The sequence below is a fragment of the Heterocephalus glaber genome, unplaced genomic scaffold (assembly GCF_053883595.1).
Source record: "Heterocephalus glaber isolate CG9 unplaced genomic scaffold, H.glaber_assembly_v1.0 deba00001673, whole genome shotgun sequence".
Classification (NCBI taxonomy): Eukaryota; Metazoa; Chordata; class Mammalia; order Rodentia; family Bathyergidae; genus Heterocephalus; species Heterocephalus glaber.
In genome coordinates, this window is record NW_028258410.1 from 21496514 (window position 1) to 21514835 (window position 18322).

Consider the following 18322-nt stretch of genomic DNA (forward strand, 5'->3'; position numbering starts at 1 on the left):
TCATGCAGTCATGAACTCTGGCATTCAAGGGTTCTGAGTATTGGAAATAATTTTTCTTCTATCTTTACAGCATCACAATATCTTAGGCATGATTTGGGCAAGGAGTGAGTGAGTTAAGGTCGATTAAGGCTGGGCCTCATTCCTGGTCATACCTGTATTGACCTAAATTGACGCCTGTGGTGCTATGCCAGATGACTAGGACTTGGCCAAGATTTTGGTATTCAAACTTCATGCCATTCCATTGTTCTAAGTAACTGAAACCCTTTGCCCTTTAGGAGGTGTTAGAATTGGCCTTCTCCATCCTGTATGACCCCGATGAGACCTTAAACTTCATCGCTCCCAATAAGTATGAGGTGAGCACTGCCTTGGACAGCACGGGTCTGTTGACTCTTCAACAGCTGGAGGAAGGAGTGCACAGAACAGGCGCACCCCCGAAAGGCAGGTGGCCACAGTGGATCTGGAAGCATCAGTGGACACTAGGGATTTGCACACAGTAGGGCTGTCATCCCTGCACCAGGCTCTCCACAGTACTCTTTCGTAACAGCTGTATGTTGTCATTAGAAAGATAGGGCCAACTAGGGATGACTTATTTGCCTAGGACTTAGAAAATCCTCCTCTCTTCAGTTTCACCATGGCCTCCCACCCAAACAGACATGACAGGTCCTCCCTTCTCGGGGTCCCCAGTTACGTGTTGTAGTGGGTCATTCCTGGCCTTTGAAACCAGATGGACCTGGTTCTTCTGACAAGGGGCTCACAGTTCCATTGCAGCCTTGGAGAATACAACACTGGATTAAGTGAGTAACTGCAGTGGAGCCCTCAGAGTTCTCAGTGGGAACTGGAGGCTTTGAAAGAGGAGATGCACAGGCAGAGCCTGAGCTGCCAGTGAAGTTTTGTTGGGAGGAAATGAGGAGCAGGTGGGGAACCAGGTGAACAAGGTATGAAAAAGAGGGCAGCAAGAGAGGGAACAGGAAGAGTTAGGGAGTTCTGTGCTCTTCCCTCTCATCCTGAGAACCTCTTGCCCAATTTTTTATTTACTTTTAGAGCAAAATTGAGATCCTACAGTGTTCCTGTTTGTGTCCTGGTTTGGTTTTTTTTTAATCTAGTATACGCTTTCCCCTTCCTGTTTGTAATTTGGGGGAGTAGCTGGCATTCACCGGACTACACAATCACTGCTGATTGTGTACCTAACTTCAGGGAGGTGATACTCCCAATTTTCATTGCATTTTTAGATCACATTTCATATTATTTTAAGGAATTTTAATGTAAATCCCTCATAAAAACCAGATCTCTTGAAAAACTAATGATCACCTCCCAATTTATCTTTGCTATTATTCCAGATCAGTTTTTCCTGTCTGAATAGTGCCAGAAGGGACTGAGTGAGTCCCATCAGAATCCCTTGGCAGGATCTGCAGCCCTAAGACTACCATATAACATTTTGCAACTTGCTTCCCACAGTACTGCATCTGGATCGATGGCCTCAGTGCCCTTCTCGGGAAGGACATGTCCAGTGAGCTGACCAAGAGTGACCTGGACACACTGCTGAGCATGGAGATGAAGCTGCGGCTCCTGGACCTGGAAAATATCCAGATTCCCGAAGCACCACCACCTGTGCCCAAGGAGCCCAGCAGTTACGACTTCGTGTATCACTATGGCTGAGCCTGGAGCCAGAGACCACAGTATCCAGGAAGCGATTGGGGCCTAGGAGTGACACTCATAGTCTGGTGCCTTGTCATTTGCTTGTACAGAATCTGCAGTGATCGTGGTGGCCAGTGACCACCAGCCACTCTTCAAACCCAGCAGCATTCCTCTTGGACCCTGTCCACTAGGAGTCATGAAGGCAGGGTACTCTGCCCTCTGTCACCGTGGAGCCTGGGATGGGGCCATGAGAAATGAACAGCAGGTGCCCTTGCCTTCCAGGCCCCAAACTGCAATTTGAACTGGATTTAACAGCAGTCATCTTCCTTCTCTTCCTGAGCCCGCTCTCTGGTTGGCTGGACCTCGTGTGAGCCAGAACTGGCCCAGGAAAGGCTGCCTGCAGAGGACCAGCGTGCTGGGCGTGTTGAGAGCCTTGGAGTGACTGCCTTTGGGTGGCTCATGCCTGTGGCTCAGATCTGAGTGCAGGCCTTGGGCCTTTGCTTTTGTCTTCTTCCTGAGGGCTCTCTCTAGCCTCATCTGGTGCCAAGATGTTGCTGCTCCTGAGTTTCGGCTTTAACATCTCTGGTCCCTAGAGCTATCAGCTCTTTTCTTGCTCGTGCAGGTATCGGGGCAGTTGGAATGTTCTCCTTACAATCTCTCCATCTCATGCTGGCCAGGCAGAGACCTACAGGCTAAATCCTGTCCTCTTAGTCTCTAGGAACGGTACAGGAAAAGCCCAGCTGAGACCAGGGCTAGACTGTGGTGAGGTCACTAGATTCCAGCCCCAACCCACATTTATATCTTTTCCTTCCTAGGGGAGTAATCTCCCACTAACCTGAACTGCAGCCCTCTCTGGGCTGCTTCCCTTTGGCCTTCCAGACTCTAGGAAGTTTGCCTTCCCTTCCTCTCCTTTCTAGTGCTGTGGTTTCTGCCACTGGCTGTGATTTCAGGGAGCTGGGTGAGGCCAGCTGAGGCCACACCTGTGCCATGGGGCTTCCCCAGTGCTGCAGCACTTGAACCACACGCACAGCCTCTCTCCTTGTACATATGTTAACACAGTGGCATTCAGTATTTGTAGCCTGGCATGGTAGGTACTACCCAATGAAGAGTGTAGTATATATTTTCTTTACTATACGCCATACTTATACAGACGTGTATATATATTTATATAACATCTACCTATCCTAAAATGGAATGTTTGGGGGCGGGGGGGGGGGGATGCTCACAATCGTGAGCCAACAGTGTAACCAGAAAGCAGCAGGAGCTTCCTGTCAGTAACCATGTTTCAGTAAACACTCTTTCCTGTACAAACTGGTTCAATTAACAGCTGTTTGTCTGCACTTGCTCCCTACCCAAGGGTGGAGAGTAACTCCGGCATTTCATTGTACCTGAGAGACTCCAGCTAGAGCCCTTAGCCACCTTTCTCCTCCTCATCCACCACACCCCCACCACACACTCAAGACACACACCTGCTGGTTAAAGATGCTTGCAGACTGTTGCCCTGGGACAGAGCATTTCCTGCTCAGCACTACAGGGTACAGCAGGGAAAGGCATACTGTACCACCTCGTGAACATGTTCTCCCTCTGCTCCCTGCCAAAGATACAGCCAGGTAACAGCTCAAGTACTTGTGCCTTACAAAGAAGACATGTTCTTCAGCCAGTGTGTCACCTATGCTTAGCGCCCAGCCTTCCAGCTGGTGCTTTAACCTGTTGCTCCAATCCGTGGCCTTGGTAGCTGGGAAGCTTGAATGAGGGAAATGATGAAAACAGATACTTTCTCTTGCCTCTGAGAGAGAAGGGGTTAAGGACAAGGTCTTGCAAAAGGCATAGAAAGTACATGCAATACAGGCCTTGACGACTGAATAAAGTCAAGACCTTGGATAGTGATGGGTACCACTGTAGGTGCTTGGTAAGCACTGAATGAACTAATGCCTGCATAACACCAGCTGGCAGAGGCAACAGCAGCAATTTGCACAAAGTACTGCTTACACTTGGGCCTTCTGTTCAGAGGGGCCAGGGGCCCAGCTGAGTCATTTGCAAGGATCCATGTTTGCAGCCAGTCCTTCAGTGCAGAACCCAGGAAGAAGCTAGAAGAGGTCAAAAAACAAAACAGCCTCATTGTACAGCCCCAGCCTGCCTGCTTTAAAAATGGCTTTCCTTGTCCACGAACACTGCCCTTTTTAATTCATCCTGCAAGATGAATCAAATGCCCCAGCCTAGCATTTTGAGTCCACTGCAACCTGCCCTTTGGTTACTTTAACATTGGTTTTGTTAGCTTTGTTTATGAACAACCTGGGTTCCCAGTAAGGCAGGAGCCTTCTCACCACCTTTTAGGATTCTTGTTTCTTTTAGGATGCTCTTACCCTACTCAACTTCTTTGAGACAGAGTTTCACCGTGTAGTTCAAGATGGCCTTGAACTCACCGTGTAGCCCAGGCTGGCCTCACACTCACAGCGCTCGGCCTCCCAAGTGCTGGGTTTATAGGCTTGCGCCACCCAACCCTGCTCAATTTCTTGAAATTAGATAATTCTTACAAAGCTTCAGGCATACAGAAAATACTTCAAATGTTTATTATTAATTGAGTCTTCTAGGTCAAAATTTAATGCCCTTGACATTACTCCATTACTGCCTTGGGCTCCAAGAAGAAAAAGTCCATGAGAGATTTATTTTCGGGGTTATTCCACGACTGTCCAGCACTGGACTGGACCTAAACAATTTAACAAAAGTAGACAGGTGATCTTTTTGGATGTTCACTTGTTTGCAGGGCAGTAGCAGGCAACAGGGGTCCAGAGCAAGTCCCGCCTGCAGCGCAGTAAACACACGATTCCAACCCTGGGCGGTGCTCCGCCCAAAGTTAAGGGGCTGCGCGGAAAATAGAACCCAATTGGGTCCGCGCCAGGAGGTTAAGTATCCAGCCCCGCCCCTCCTCCCAGTGCCTTCCGGCGGAAGCGCAGGGGTGGAGCCTGCCCTCATACTTCCGGCAGGAGAATCCCGGGGAGTGCCCCGGGCTGAGGTGAGTGTGGGCTTGGCCAGCACTCCGGGGCTTGGGAGGGTCGCGGCTGGAGCTGGGTATGGGCTGCGCGCGCGGTGTGGGATACGCCTGCGCTCCTGCCCGCCCCAGGCCTCAGTCTCCCGGCGTGTGGAGGGGAAGGGGTCCCCAGGGCGCCCTCCCGCGGGTCGCCTCCCGGGGGCCAGGCGGGAGCCTCTAGCAGCCCTGCAATAGAGAGGCTGAGCCCCGCGGTAGGGGTGGGGCAGGCGGGCGGGAACTCCTGAGCAAACACGGAAACGTCAGGCGGTGAGAAGTGCCACGAGGACAGGGAGGGGAGCCTCGGGAAAAGGGTCGGCCCAGCGAAGGCAGACGGAGCAGAAGGAACTGCAAGTGCCGAGAAGGACCAGGACTTGGTGTGTTGGTGAACTGCGGAGGTCACGGTGGTGGCTGCTGGGGGCAGGAGTAGGAGGATTAGGTGGCAGAGACCAGATCGTGGGAGCCTCCTTAGTGGCCCGAGCCGAGGAACGGAATCAGTCCTCGAAGGGCTCAGACTGCTATGTGTGTTTAAGGCGTCTCTGGCTACTTTGTGGACTCAGAATATGGAAGCCAAAGAGGAAACAGGGAGACCAGCTGGGAGCCCAGCTGGGAGAAGTAGGTGAAAGGTACCACACTGGTTGTGGGTGCAGAAGCGAAGAGAAAAGTGCACGGGACAAGAGGTAATTGAGGTGGAACTGACAGGGCAGCATTTGAGGAATGAAGAAAGTGAGAGGGCGCTCAAAGATGACTTCATCTTTGATGTTTGCGTTTGGCTTAAGCAATCAAGTGTATTATGGTGGCACTTTCTAAATTACTGTACTTTGGAACAGTTTGGAGGCATGAGGAATAATTATCAGAATAATAATTCTATTAGAATAATAGTTCTAATAGAATAATAATTCTAATAATTAGGATAATAATTCTATTAGAATAATAGTTCTAATAGAATAATAATTAGAATAATAATTCTTAGGGTATCTTAAGTTTTAGATATCTAGAGAACCACCAACAAAGCAGTTAGATATAGTAGTCTGTGCTCATGAGAGGTTAGGTCTAAAGAATGTAGAAATTGGGTCTGTGGAGTAGCATGAGATTACTTAGGTAGGGTAAGAATTAAGATAGAAAAGAGAGGCCAGAGTCCAACCTTCAGGTTCCCAGTTCTTACAAGTTGATTTGAAGAGACAGTGTCAGCCACAAAGATCAAGAAGGAATGCAGAAAAGAGGAAGAAAAACGAGGATGTTGGTGGCACCTAAGAAGTTTCTTCAGAAGAAGGAACTGGTTAGATGTATAGAAGTAGAACAGATTTGGCCCCTGAAGGGGCAACAGGGAGGAAGTGTAGTACCTGAGGGGCAATAAGAGCAGGCTGAAGTGAGGCAGGTAAGGGTGTAGAGCTGGCTGTGCAGGGGCCTCTGGGGTTGTTTGGCTGTAAGGAGAGCTAGAGACAAGTGAGCCCTGACCTTGAGCCAGCATCAAGTGCTGTACCTGATGTCATTGAGTCCCCTCCCCAAGAGGCAGGTGTTTTATCCCCTATCACAGCTTGAGGAACTGAGTCAGGTAATTTAGAGTCAGGCAGTAGTGAGTAGAAGCAGCAGGATTTGCTTTTGGGTCTCTCAACTTCAAAGCCCAGAGCTTTGAGAACAGGTGGGGAAATTGAGAGCCAGGTCTTGTGGTGGTGCACTAGTCCTCCTCTGTTGTGCCTGTTGTTCCTAGCGAAGCTGATCCTTAGGAAAGTGAGGTGAAATACGGAGTTTCTTTCCTAGGCTAGTGGGATTGGAAAGAGCATTTAGCCCTTTAAGCCTGGTCTTGTTTACCATAGAACGAGGATGAGGATCTTAACAGTTTTATGTCTTTATCTCCAGTGGTAGGTACATAAGGTGACTTAATGAATGCACATTGAGTAAGTGGCTATGTGATTTCAAAGGACGCTTTTAGCTGAGGTCTGGTGTTGGGGTCGGTGTTCTGAATGCTGATAAGATAATGATCCTTGTTCACTTTGAGCCAGTGCCCCTGTGTCCTAGGGTAGAATTTCCTGTAGTTGGGGGACCGAGACAAGCTCTTTGAAGAAAAGGAAGGATTTGAACATGGAAAGAGAACATTGCAGAGTTGGAGCAGGAACTGCATCAAAAGCAGAAGGCGCAAGAAGTTGATTGACAGAAGTGGGGACAGATGCCTCTGGCTTGGAAGCCACTGGAAGGACCCAGGGAGCAAGTGCCGGGAAGAAAGTCCTTTTAGTGCCAGCAGGGAGCATTTTTGATCCCCAGACAATATGTGACAAACTCTGGGCACAATTTTGGCCATTACAACTTAGAATTGGGTCTAAGGATGCTCGTGATATTAAGGGGTAGAAACTAGGGGTGCTGCTAAACATCCTGCAATGAATAGGAGAGGCCTTGTTCCCACCAAGGGTTATCTGGTCCCAAATATCTGAAGGGCCAAGGTTGGAAACCCTGCGGTAGCTGGGGAGAAATTCAGTGGTGAAAGACAAGCTTAGCATGTACGGTGCCCTGGGTTGGACCCCCACATCAGAACAAAAGACAGGAGAGACCTTGTGATAGAGCAAAGGATGTGGCCCTTGAGGTCTTGCCTGAGGCCTGCACGACCCACCCTAGCTGTGCAAGCAGCAGTCTAGCTGGAATAGCTGGAGGAGTGGAGAAGCCAGCAGGGGATTCCTGCAGACCTTTGGGGAGAGGATGGGGGCTTGGTCAGCAGACGTGTAGGTCAGAAGATGTAATCATACCGAAGTGTTCCTCAGAGCTAGAGCTGGCAGTAGTTGATGGAGTGTGGGCTAAAGGAAAGGAGTCAGGGATAAGAATGGGCAAATGATGGTGCCTTGTCCTGGAAAGTGGGAAGAGGAACTGATTTGGCTTGGAGTGGAGGTGGGAAACAGGCCCGTTTCGGGCATGAGATCCCGGATACTAGACATCCAGGTGAAGAGGCCGGGTAGGCAGTTGGCTGTGCCTCGGGAGCTCATGGGGAATTTGAGTTAGGGTCCATACAGGGGAGATATCAGCTCAAAGAATTTCAAGGAGTGAGACAACACAAAGACAATAACATTCAGTTACTCAGCGCACTGGATCTAACACACCCTTCTTATCATAAATAATTTCATAACAACCCCCTTTGTTATCCTAAAGTGAAACCTATGATTAGTAAAAGCTGCCTACACATATTTTTTTAAAAATCAATGTTGCCCTAAGTATAATACATGGAAAGTAATGTACAATAAAAGAAAATGTGTTCCATTTGTAAGTTTCTGGGGACAGCAGTACTAGAGTCAGAATGAATTAGCCAGTGTGTCCCCTCCCTGTAGAACTTCTAGGCATGTGCTAGCCACAAATGAAGATTCACACCACTATGGTGTGTTGGTGGCTCAGAAACCAGGAGCACCATTACCATGATTAGTGCAACTTTTCCAGAATGGAAACTCTTGGTGCCATTTTGACAAAGCGTAGTCTCCCCTCAGGGTACATGGTAAGTTTTTTCTTGGAAATTTCAGTGCATAGTAGAGAAGCCATTCTGTTTACATATAACAGATATGTAAACATATGTAACACATACCTGAGTCGGGTTCTAGGTTTGATTAATCGTAAGTGAACCATACGCGACTAAGTCTTGAATGCAGAACAGTTGCTTACTCTGTATACCAAAAGTATCCTCCAAATCACCACCACAGGTTTCCAAAGCCCCTCTGAAGAGAATTACAGCCCTCAGGAGCCCTTTGGGCAAAGCCTGGTGCCGGCTCCCAGTTTGCCTTGGGAGAGGGCAAGTGACTGTACAGGTTTCAGTGTGCAGAGCAGCATATAATCGGTCCCTTCAAAAGGGGGGTGGGGTGGGATTTAGCTCAGTGGTTCCACCGCCTGCCTTGAAAGCGCCAAGGACCCGAGTTTGATCCCTGTACCAAAAGGGGGGGGCAGGGGAGGGAGGTCTGAGAGGGTGGTTCTAGGAAGGCTTCCAGAAGGAATAGCATTTCAGCAGGGGGGAGGTCTCAGAGGCAGTGCAGAAGAGGGGCATCCAAATGAAGAGGCAACTGGGGTAACACAGGGCTCAGGCTCCCCTAGGCACAGACAGGTCTTCACTCTCCGAGTCTGGCATGCCCTGGACGCTTATTAGGGTTGTTGGTCTGGTAGAATGGCAAGATCCTAAGCAGGCACACCTCCTTGGGAGGAATTGTCAGAGGCTAGGACCAAATAGGTGTGAGTTTCTTGGTCTACTTTAAACTACAGAGACGGCCAGATCAGTTCCCTGAAAGTCAGGTGCACCGTCTGAGTCATCAGACCTAAGGGAGAACAAACAGACTGCCCGTGGACAAAAGGCCTGTATGGACAGGCTGTCCCTACCGTCCTGTTACAGCCTTGCAGGGGACACATATTAACTCCAACCACGCCCCGTACAAGGGAGAAGGGAAAGTAGGGGGCCTTGCAGGCCACCTGTGTTCAGTGGGGGATGGAGTGTCTCTGACGAAGTGGCATTTGAGCCAGAGATAAGTAGACCTGAGGAAGGACTGAAGGATGAGTAGGGTCCTTGCTCCTCGAGAAGGATCCCCACTGGGAGAGAAGGGCAGCGGGCAGCGGCAGGCGGCAGGACCACCCCAGGGAGCGGGTGAGACGGGCAGGGCCAAATCAGGGCCTTGGGAGCCCCAGGAAGGACATTGACCTTTATCATAAGAGCACTAGCAGCCGCTGAATGGTCCCACATGATCTGCTTTACATGTGAAAAGGTCACTTTGGTGGCAACCCATGGAGAACAACTTGTGACAAGAGAGTGACAGGGCTCTGTGAGTATCTGCTGGTGTGAGCCAGGCCCTCAGGAGCCACACACCCCTCCGCTCCCAGGCCCTTCTCTGCCTGAGCCACCATAGTCGCCTTCTGGTCTTTCCAGGAGCAGACCCGGGGACCCAGAGCTCTACATCCAGCCCCCCATGGAACTGGCCAGCTCAGGCCACCAGCCCCTTAGGTGAGGACCCACCTGGGGCTCTGTCGACCCTTCTGAATCATGGAGACAAAGAGAGCTCTTCCAGCCAGGGGACCTGTCTGTTGAAAGTCGTGGTCCAGTTCATCTTCCTTCCTGTGAACTGTCTGCAAGAGGGTGCCGGTCCCTGCTGGCCAGGAGCTGGGCACTGCAGCCTCCCCGAATGGGGCGCTGGGCCCTTGACCTGGCCTTTGTGTGGAAGGCGGTGTTCACCCTGGGGCTGGTTCTTCTCTACTACTGCTTCTCCATCGGCATCACCTTCTACAACAAATGGCTGACGAAGGTAACTAGAAGCTTCGCCAGTGCGGGCTCTGGAGTGAAGGTGGCCGTGGTTGGTTCAGCCATGTTGGGGACACAGCAACTCTTGCCATGGGCAGGGCTAAGCAGGTAGCTGGCAAGTGTGTTGAAGTGGTAGATACAGCCCAGGGCTGCAAGTGAGCCCCTGGGCTGCCACTTTTCTATATGGCCTCTAAAATGGGGATTAAAATTCTAAGTCTAAGGGATTTTAATGCAGGTGAGACCCCTGTGCACTGCCAACTACAAGCTCTGCCCGCTGGCACCAGATAGAGGGAGGAAGCAAGGCAAGGAGGGCCAGGCCGTCTGCATCAAGCTCAACCCTTGCTTTGGGCTCCCACAGAGCTTCCACTTCCCCCTCTTCATGACAATGCTGCACCTGGCTGTGATCTTCCTCTTCTCCGCCCTGTCCAGGGCGCTGGTTCAGTGCTCCAGCCACAGGGCCCGAGTGGTGCTGAGCTGGACCGACTACCTCAGAAGAGTGGCCCCCACAGGTATGTGTCCTAGCTAGAGGAAGGCTGTGGACAACCAGGCCAAGACCCAGAGAGAAGTGCTCCTGGCCGTGGAGCCTGGCCCTTCCCCTTGTACCCTGCCCCTCACCACCCCCTTCTTGGAGTGTGGCCAGGGTTCCCATCCTGGTGGTGCTGTGACAGGGCCACAAGGTACACAATAGAGCAGAGGAAGGGAGGTAACCACAATTGGCCAGCAGTGGTAGGAAGATTTCCTCGATCAGGTGCTGAGTCAGTGACACCCGAAGGATGGATAGGACCTTCCAGTCCCGGGAGGGAGCACGGGGCAGCAAGTGAGGTCCATGAGTGTCCTCAGAGGCTGAGGACTTAGGAGAAATGAGAACCAGAGACCCAGCAGGGGTCCGGTTCTGGAGGGCCAGGTGTCCTGCGGAGTGTGTATCGCTTCCTATCAGAGAAGGGTTTTCACTAGGAAAGTGACAAGATCAGGTCAGTACTGCTTCGGGTATTGACCTTCAAATCAGTTAACAAACGGGAGTCACATAAGCACCCCAGTCAGAATAGACCCCAGCCCAAATGCTGACCCACCCCCGCTTTTTGCCACATGTTAGCCATTTAGTCGCTAGGTGAAAAGGCCTGAGACTCCCAGAGGGATCCATGAAGGAGCCCCAGGAATATACCAGCCACACTGGCCAGGTGCCCCTTGTCTCCACAGCACTGGCGACAGCACTGGACGTGGGCTTGTCCAACTGGAGCTTCCTCTACATCACTGTCTCGCTGTGAGTACCGGCCACTCCCTGCAGCCTCCCTTCAGGCTCAAGCTCTCTCTGTGTGTCCGTCCAGCTGGCTGTCTGCACACCCGGCCGATGGGCCAGCCACTCCATCACCCTCTGGGACCAGCTCTTGTTCCCTCAGCTCCTCGCTGGCACCCAGCCGCTCTCCGGGAAGCCTCCAGCCTCTTCCGTAAGCCGAGCGCAGAGGGCATGCTGTGTCTGCCTGCCAGGCAGCTGGGGGAGCCAGGGGGCTCAAACAGAGTAGTTACAGGTGCAGCGGGGGAGAACAGGCTATGGAGCAGCGAAGAGAGGAGGGGTTGGTACGTAGTGTGTAACCACCTCAGAGCTCAGGGTGGGCACAGGCCTGCGTGGTAGTTCTTCTCCCATGTCTTGCTTCAGAGACAGTCTCTGCCTTCCTCTGTCCCCTGTTGGCTCATCCTTCCTCCTTACCTGATCTCGGCCAAGATCTAGGTAAGGAATAGGACTCAGCAAACTCAATTGCAGTTCTCCCTGGTAGTGATCAGAGGCCTCTCAGAGAACAGTGAAAAGTCACCTGTCAGTCCGGATGATAGGCCAGCTATTTTTGGTCTTTGTACCTCGGTTGCCCTCCTACCCTGGACAGTGCCAGGTGCCCTCTGGGAACTCAGGGGTCTCCCCCTTCCCCTTCTCTTTCCCAGCCCACTGATCTGTGCTCTGGGCTCTTTTCTGGGTGGTAGCTCTGAGCCCCAGGCTCCAGCAGTGCTTTGTGGGTAATTTCTGCTTTTAGGTACACAATGACCAAATCCTCAGCCGTCCTCTTCATCTTGATCTTCTCTCTGATCTTCAAGCTGGAGGAGCTGGTGAGGCCTCTGCACCTCTTGTCCCTCCTACCCCACAGATGCCAAGAATAAAATTGTCACTCTGTGTAACAGAGGAGACAGGCCCAGGCCAGGTGGCAGTAACTTCCTTTGCTAAGAAGGGACCTAGACACAGGGGCGATACGCAGAACGTTTAGAAAGGCACAGCAGAGCACTGACAAAAGGGGAAAGCACCAGGGTGCTGTAGGGCAAGACCTAGGGAGCCCCTATTGTGTGAGCCCGTAGCCCTTTGTTGCTAGGTCCAGAGGGGAGGGAAAGACTTGGGGGCCTGGGACAGACATCAGAAAGCCCTTTAGTATTTTAGAGCAGGTAGGGATATTGGGAACATCCAGCTTGAATGTCCACCCTGTGTACATCAACTGGCAAGGACTACCTATGACCCTGGGAGGGTAGGAGAGTGGAAGAAGCAGCCAGGGCGATGAACTTTTGCCACTGGAGCCCCCTGAATTAGGTGCACCTGCTCCCCATCCTAGCGTGCAGCACTGGTCCTGGTGGTCCTGCTCATTGCTGGAGGCCTCTTCATGTTCACCTACAAGTCTACCCAGTTCAACGTGGAGGGCTTTGCCTTGGTGCTGGCAGCCTCGTTCATTGGTGGCATTCGCTGGACCCTCACCCAGATGCTCCTGCAGAAGGCCGAGCTGGGTGAGCACATGTGAGCAGGGCGGGCACAGGAAGGCTGGAGGCTGTGCAGGCTTAGGCCAGACCTGATGGCCCCCTGTGTCCCCATCCTGCAGGCCTCCAGAACCCCATCGACACTATGTTCCACCTGCAGCCACTCATGTTTCTAGGGCTCTTCCCTCTCTTTGCTGTATTTGAAGGTATGTTGGGTCATCCACCCCTGGGGCACGTCAGCACAGCAAATCCCAGATACCTGCTCTGAGCCCAGCACAGTGCTGGCCACAGAGGTTACTGGTCAAAGCTGCCATAGTTTGGGTCTGGACAGACACATAAGCGGTTATAAAATGGTTAGGATCCAGTGTGACAAGTGCTGCAAAGCAAGTGTATATACACAGTACAGGGGACAACGATGACTGTGTACAGATCTCTGAAGGTGCCCATTAACGCGCTCCCTCATTTCATCCTCCCCCGAAACAACTGTGGAGGACTGTTACTTTCTCCAGTTTGCAGGTGAAGGAAATAGGCACAAGCCAAGTGTGGATCCAGCCTCCTGGCTCCCAAGTGGTCAGGTCCCCTCTTAACCACTGTGCACACTGCACCTAAGCCAGGGCTCCCAGATCGTGCATTTTGGAGGATGGGTGGAATGTGGGTGGGCTTGGGGACAGGGTGTCCTGGGAGGTGGGGCAGGAGGCTCAGCTGGGACCAGGCATGCGGCGGTGCGTATGTTCAGGGAGTCTGGGCTGGGTCGGCTAAGTGTGGGCTTGGGGGCTGGGGCCAGGGGCTGGAGATCAGGAGCCAGCAAGCAGGAGCCTGGGGCTTCCATCTATTGTTCCCCTCCTCTTTGAGCTGCCAGAGAAGGGGAGAGGCAGGGAGAATTGAACAGGATGGGCGGCACAGCGCCACCTCCCTTCCTCCTGTGTTTGGGGTTAGTCTTTGTCCTCTATCTGTTTATTTGCCCTTCCTCCCAGAGTCCCGACTGTCCTCAGGGTCATTACAGAAAATTCCGTCCCACATCCATTTAAGTCTCAAGCAGTGAAGCGTCTCCAGCCTCCCTGAGAAAATTATTCTGCAGCCCCGTTGTCCGGGAAACTTCTGTTCAGAGCCTTGTGTTTTTCCTTTTTAAAATTTCTCCCCATTCCTTCATTATGCCCTCTTGTACCAAACTCCACACTTGTCCCCTCCCTCCCTGGGCATCTGCACCATCTCTGCAAACCCTCATCTGAAAGCCCCTGGTAGTCACCACTTAGTAAAGCTGCATGGATTTAGCTCCTTTAATCTTTTCTGGTAAATTAATCCCCCAAGCGCCTTCATTACTTATGTTGCTCTTCCCTGAATTCCCTTCAATTTGCCGACGCCTTTGCAGTACTGCTGAGCCCAGCACCAAACAAAATATCCTACATTGGAGGCTGCTGGCCTGGGGTTGGGGCACAATCACAAAGTTCTCATGCGCTTCCAGCTCCCACAGGTGTCTCTGTTGTGCCCAGTGTGGGGCTGACTTCACCCCCGGCTGATAAGGCCCTGGGGACTTTGCTGCTGCTGGGAAAGACGCAAGAAGTCATTCTCTCAGACAGGCCGTAGATCCTAGTGTATTGTGTGCACATGTGTGGGTTCTAGAGCAAAGGGTCAAGGCTCTTCGTGTGTGTGTGTGTGTGTGTGTGTGTGTGTGTGTGTTGAGTGAATCACGTTGCTTGTTGGAGAAACACCAGGCAAGTCCCAGTCCTGTTGTTTTATCAGGAAGGAGATGGGTCCAGAAAGGGGACATCTCGCCCCAAGTCCCATAGATCTGGGCTATGGAGTAGCTCAGTAGCAGAGTCCTTACCTAGCATGCATGAGGCCTTGGGTTCCATCCCCAACACCAAAAAGCAACCATTCTGAAGCAGTGTTGCTCTGCCTTGGGTTTTCTATGCAGTGCCAGCTTCTCTGCTGCAGCCATAGGTTCAGATCATTCCCCTTAAGTGTCACTGACTTGTGTTGCCCTAGGGCTCCCTGGCAGCTATCCCTGTCCCCAGCAGAGTCCCCAAGCCTCAGGCCATCTGTGTGGGATTATTTGGTACCTCCCGTTCTTTTTCTCTGGCTGTAGACAGTCAGTAGGCGCTCAGAGTGTTCACTGCAGTGATAACAGAGTTCATCTGGTTGATGGCAGGGTGGACTGAGGTGCTCCAGGGGCTGGCCTTCCACTCTCTCTCCCCATTGCTTTCAGGTCTCCATTTGTCCACGTCTGAGAAAATCTTCCGTTTCCAGGACACAGGGCTGCTCCTGCGGGTGCTCGGGAGCCTCTTCCTTGGCGGGATTCTTGCCTTTGGATTGGGCTTTTCTGAGTTCCTCCTGGTCTCCAGAACCTCCAGCCTCACACTCTCCATTGCTGGCATTTTCAAGGTACAGATTTAGAGGTGACCCCAGTCCTTTCTTAGAAGGAGCCCATAAGGTTTCTTACCAGCAGCTTCTGTCCCAGCTCTTCTACCCCCAGGCCCTTTGGAGAAGAGACAGAAGGGCCTGGGTAGGTGATAGCACTGTGCTTGTTTGCACCATCCTGATAGCCCTGTGGGTGAATGTCATCTTCCCACTCAGATGGGGAATTGGACCTACCCAGGGGTACAGCTAGGGATTCAAAGCCAGGTCTGACTCCACTAGTCATGGGTTTGACCTTGCATGCCAGCTCTGGTCACATGGCAGTGTCCTGGGGCCATAGGTTGGGAAGCCCGCACCCAGGCTCATCAGTTGAGTTCCGTAATTGCCTGGCAGTGTCTGCCGTGGACACAGAATGGTTACATCCTGTGTGGATGCCATGTGTTGCCAGTCTTGCCTCTACTGCCACCTTGAAGCAGACTCCCCTGTCCTTCCCCATTCTTCTCCCCTCTCTGCTCACTCCCCCATCCCCATTTCTCCAGTCCTCCCTGCTCAGGGCCACAAAGAGCGTTTTCTCTTTGACCAGCACACGTACTGGAGCATTGCCTAGCACCAGAAGTGCAGGTCTCCCCACAGGCCTTCTGGCTGCCAACCAGAGCCTGGGACAGGAGCTGTGGCTCTCAGAATGGATTGTCTGACCCGTGCCCTCTGCAGTCCCGGTTGGGGAAGCGTCCCGGGACAGTGTGTGTCCTCAGAGCCCAGTGTGATGCAGCATCCGCCCATGAAAGCAGAGATGCCCCGCTGCATTTCTGTCTGCAAGGATAGCTCTCCCTCGCTCCTGCGGAGATGCAGGGTTTGCAGCCCTGTGCCCAGCCTGGGTCTGCTTTGCTTCAGTTCCTGGCACAATTCCATGGAGAGCTGCATCTCAGTAGCCAAGGCTGGCAGGTCAGCCCGGTCCCCTGATCTCTTTGCCCCGCAGGCCAGCCTGTCCTGCCTGGGCAGGAGTCGGGGCACTTCTGGACCTAGCCTCTGAGTGTCCTCAGGCCCTCCACCCTCTGCTGTCCTTGTGAAGGAGCCAGCTCCTGCTGAACAGCCCCTTTTCTGTTTCTCTGCCCCCAGGAGGTCTGCACTTTGTTGCTGGCAGCTCACCTGCTGGGCGATCACATCACCCTGGTGAACTGGCTGGGCTTTGCCCTCTGCCTTTCGGGAATATCCTTACACGTGGCCCTCAAAGTCCTGCACTCCAGAGGTAACAGGAGCCCTTCCAGATGTCATTGTCTCTGTGACTGTTAGTGCCTGTGTCTTCCCCTCTGCCCATCTCCAGCCATACCTGGGAGAGCCACCTGCCTCTCCAGTGTGGCAGTCCGGTGGCTCTCTCCCCAGGCCAGCCTCCTCTCACTGGCTGCTGTGTTAGCTCAGAAGTATGTGTGGTGGGACTGCACCACCCATTCCCCCAGGAGAATGCGGGGTCATCTCCACAGGGGCAGGGGCCTGGGTGACTGGGCATGCATGCTGGTCAGGGTACATCCAGAACACTTCCTGGGTCCATGCTCTTATCTCTACCCCAAGGTAGCAGTGGCTCTAAACCTCTGAAGAGTTTGGGCTCCAGCCCTGACATGGAGCTGCTGCTTCGGACCAGCCAGCAGGAGGACGAGGACAATGAGGAAGAGTAATTTGTGGTCCAGGGGCAGCAGTGACCAGCCTGGAAGGAACTTGGAAGCAGGCCACCCAGCAACCAGCACCACTCTGCATGCTGGGCAGCAGCCCTGGGGCCAGGGTGTTTCTTCACAACAACTGAGAGCCGCTGGCCGGAACCCTGTGATGGAGCTAGGGCAGGGTTTGTGGCTCCCATCTTCCCTTCAGAGCACGGGTAATGAGGTGCCTGGAGCTGGACCCATGCTATGCCAGAATCACTGGAGAAGGGGCCAGACTGGTTCTTCACTGTTGACCACGCTCTGAGAGCCAGGACTAAATGCATAGCGGTTTTCCAAGGACTGTGGATTGCAGGGCAGTTGGGAAGGGGACCTGGAGAGGCTGGAGCCCCATCACCTGGACAGCATCTTCCTCAGAGAGCAGATTTATTTATAGTTTGGAAATAAATGGTTCACGGTCCACTGGCCACTCGCATTGCCTGGCAGTGTGGGGACAAGAAGAGCCATGGCCTCTCCCCTTTTTCCCTGCCTGGGGCCTCCCTCAGTGGCTGTTCTGAAACCCAGCCTCCTGCATCTTTCATCTTCTGTTTGAGCCCCAGTGCCCACTCCCTGGGGCACCACCACACCTGCAGGCAGAAAATAAATGAATATTTTCTGAGTACGGTATTCTGGAGACCTACACATTTTCACAGCCTAGGTATGAATCCTGGCTGTCGCTGGCTGTTTGACCTTAACCTCTCTGTGCTAGTTTTTCCATCTGTGAAATGGGGCTGATACCTATTCAGAAGCTTTCTAAAGATTGTTGCCAATGCTGGTAATGGATTAAGTTGTTATTTTAAGAAATCAAAACTTAGAAAAGATAAAGAACTTAATGAGTGGCCAGGCAAATATTCATAGCCAGGTCTGTGCCTCCATGTATGTTCATGTGCTGCCTCCTGGGAGGGCTCCTGGAACCTGAGCCTTCTACTCATCTACCTTGGCCAAGTCCAGCCCCTTCTCTAGTGTGCAGTAAAGTGAGGAGGATAGGGGACAAGCCCAGGGCCCTGTGGCAAGAGCTGCCCCTTGGGGCAGTGCTCCCCCCAGAATGCTTCTGGCTCTCACAGCAGGTGGCGCCATTGGCCCACACTGGCTCCAAACCCAGCCCCACTGTGGCCAGTGTCCAAGCCCAGGCAGACGAGGGTCCTTGGGAGAGGACCAGGACACGGCTTGTGATAAAACTGGCCTAATTGGGCTGGACCCCTAGCACTCGCTCAGTTAAACCTTGGAGAATCTGGATACTTCAGGAACCAGTCTGCAAACTTTATAGGGACAGATAGTAAATATTTTCAGCATGGGGACCATATGGCATCTATTACAGTTTCTCAACTCTGCCGTTATAGCATGGGAGAAGCCACAGACGACTCAGAAACAAAAGGGTGTGGCTGCGTCCCAGGGAAACCTGCTTTACAGGAGTAAGCTGGCTTGCATCTGTGGTTTTTGCCAGCCCTGCTGTAGAAGAATCCTTGAGAAATGTTGAGTGCCAGGCCCAGGCTTACTGGCCCCAGGCCCTCCAAGCCTCTGTCTGCAGGCAGAATTACAACCAGGATTGGCTTCCCACTTAGTTTCCCAGTTGCCTTCGGCAGACAGAGGTGGGGCACCAAGGGTACTCCTGAGCTGGCCTTATCTGGCTCCTGCACCCCTCTCCCC

At 52.5% G+C, this 18322-nt stretch overlaps 2 protein-coding genes across 13 annotated transcripts in view; both read left to right on the forward strand.

Moving 5' to 3' along the window:
• Elmo2 (engulfment and cell motility 2) overlaps positions 1–2946 on the forward strand; it is a 38343-nt gene extending 35397 nt beyond the window's left edge. For all 7 annotated transcript variants that reach the window (XM_087197788.1, XM_004858109.4, XM_087197787.1 and 4 more), the window contains 2 exons: positions 276–353; positions 1456–2946. In XM_087197788.1, coding sequence (XP_087053914.1) covers positions 276–353; positions 1456–1656 — 279 coding nt within the window. In that variant the 3' untranslated portion in view covers positions 1657–2946. The remainder of the gene's footprint in view (positions 1–275; positions 354–1455) is intronic.
• A 1629-nt stretch (positions 2947–4575) lies between these two features.
• Slc35h1 (solute carrier family 35 member H1) lies at positions 4576–17294 on the forward strand. 6 transcript variants are annotated; one of them, XM_004858112.4, is made up of 10 exons: positions 4576–4648; positions 9540–9912; positions 10267–10417; positions 11106–11169; positions 11930–12002; positions 12494–12662; positions 12755–12838; positions 14839–15014; positions 16104–16233; positions 16554–17294. In XM_004858112.4, exons 2-10 carry the CDS (start codon positions 9793–9795, stop codon positions 16655–16657), a joined length of 1071 nt encoding a protein of 356 aa, XP_004858169.2. In that variant the 5' UTR covers positions 4576–4648; positions 9540–9792; the 3' UTR covers positions 16658–17294. The 6 variants fall into 6 exon arrangements, with proteins under 6 accessions (XP_004858169.2, XP_021094680.1, XP_087053915.1 ...); XM_087197793.1 differs by lacking the exon at positions 4576–4648 and adding an exon at positions 4898–5037; XM_021239021.2 differs by lacking the exon at positions 11930–12002.
• Positions 17295–18322: the final 1028 nt, after the last annotated feature.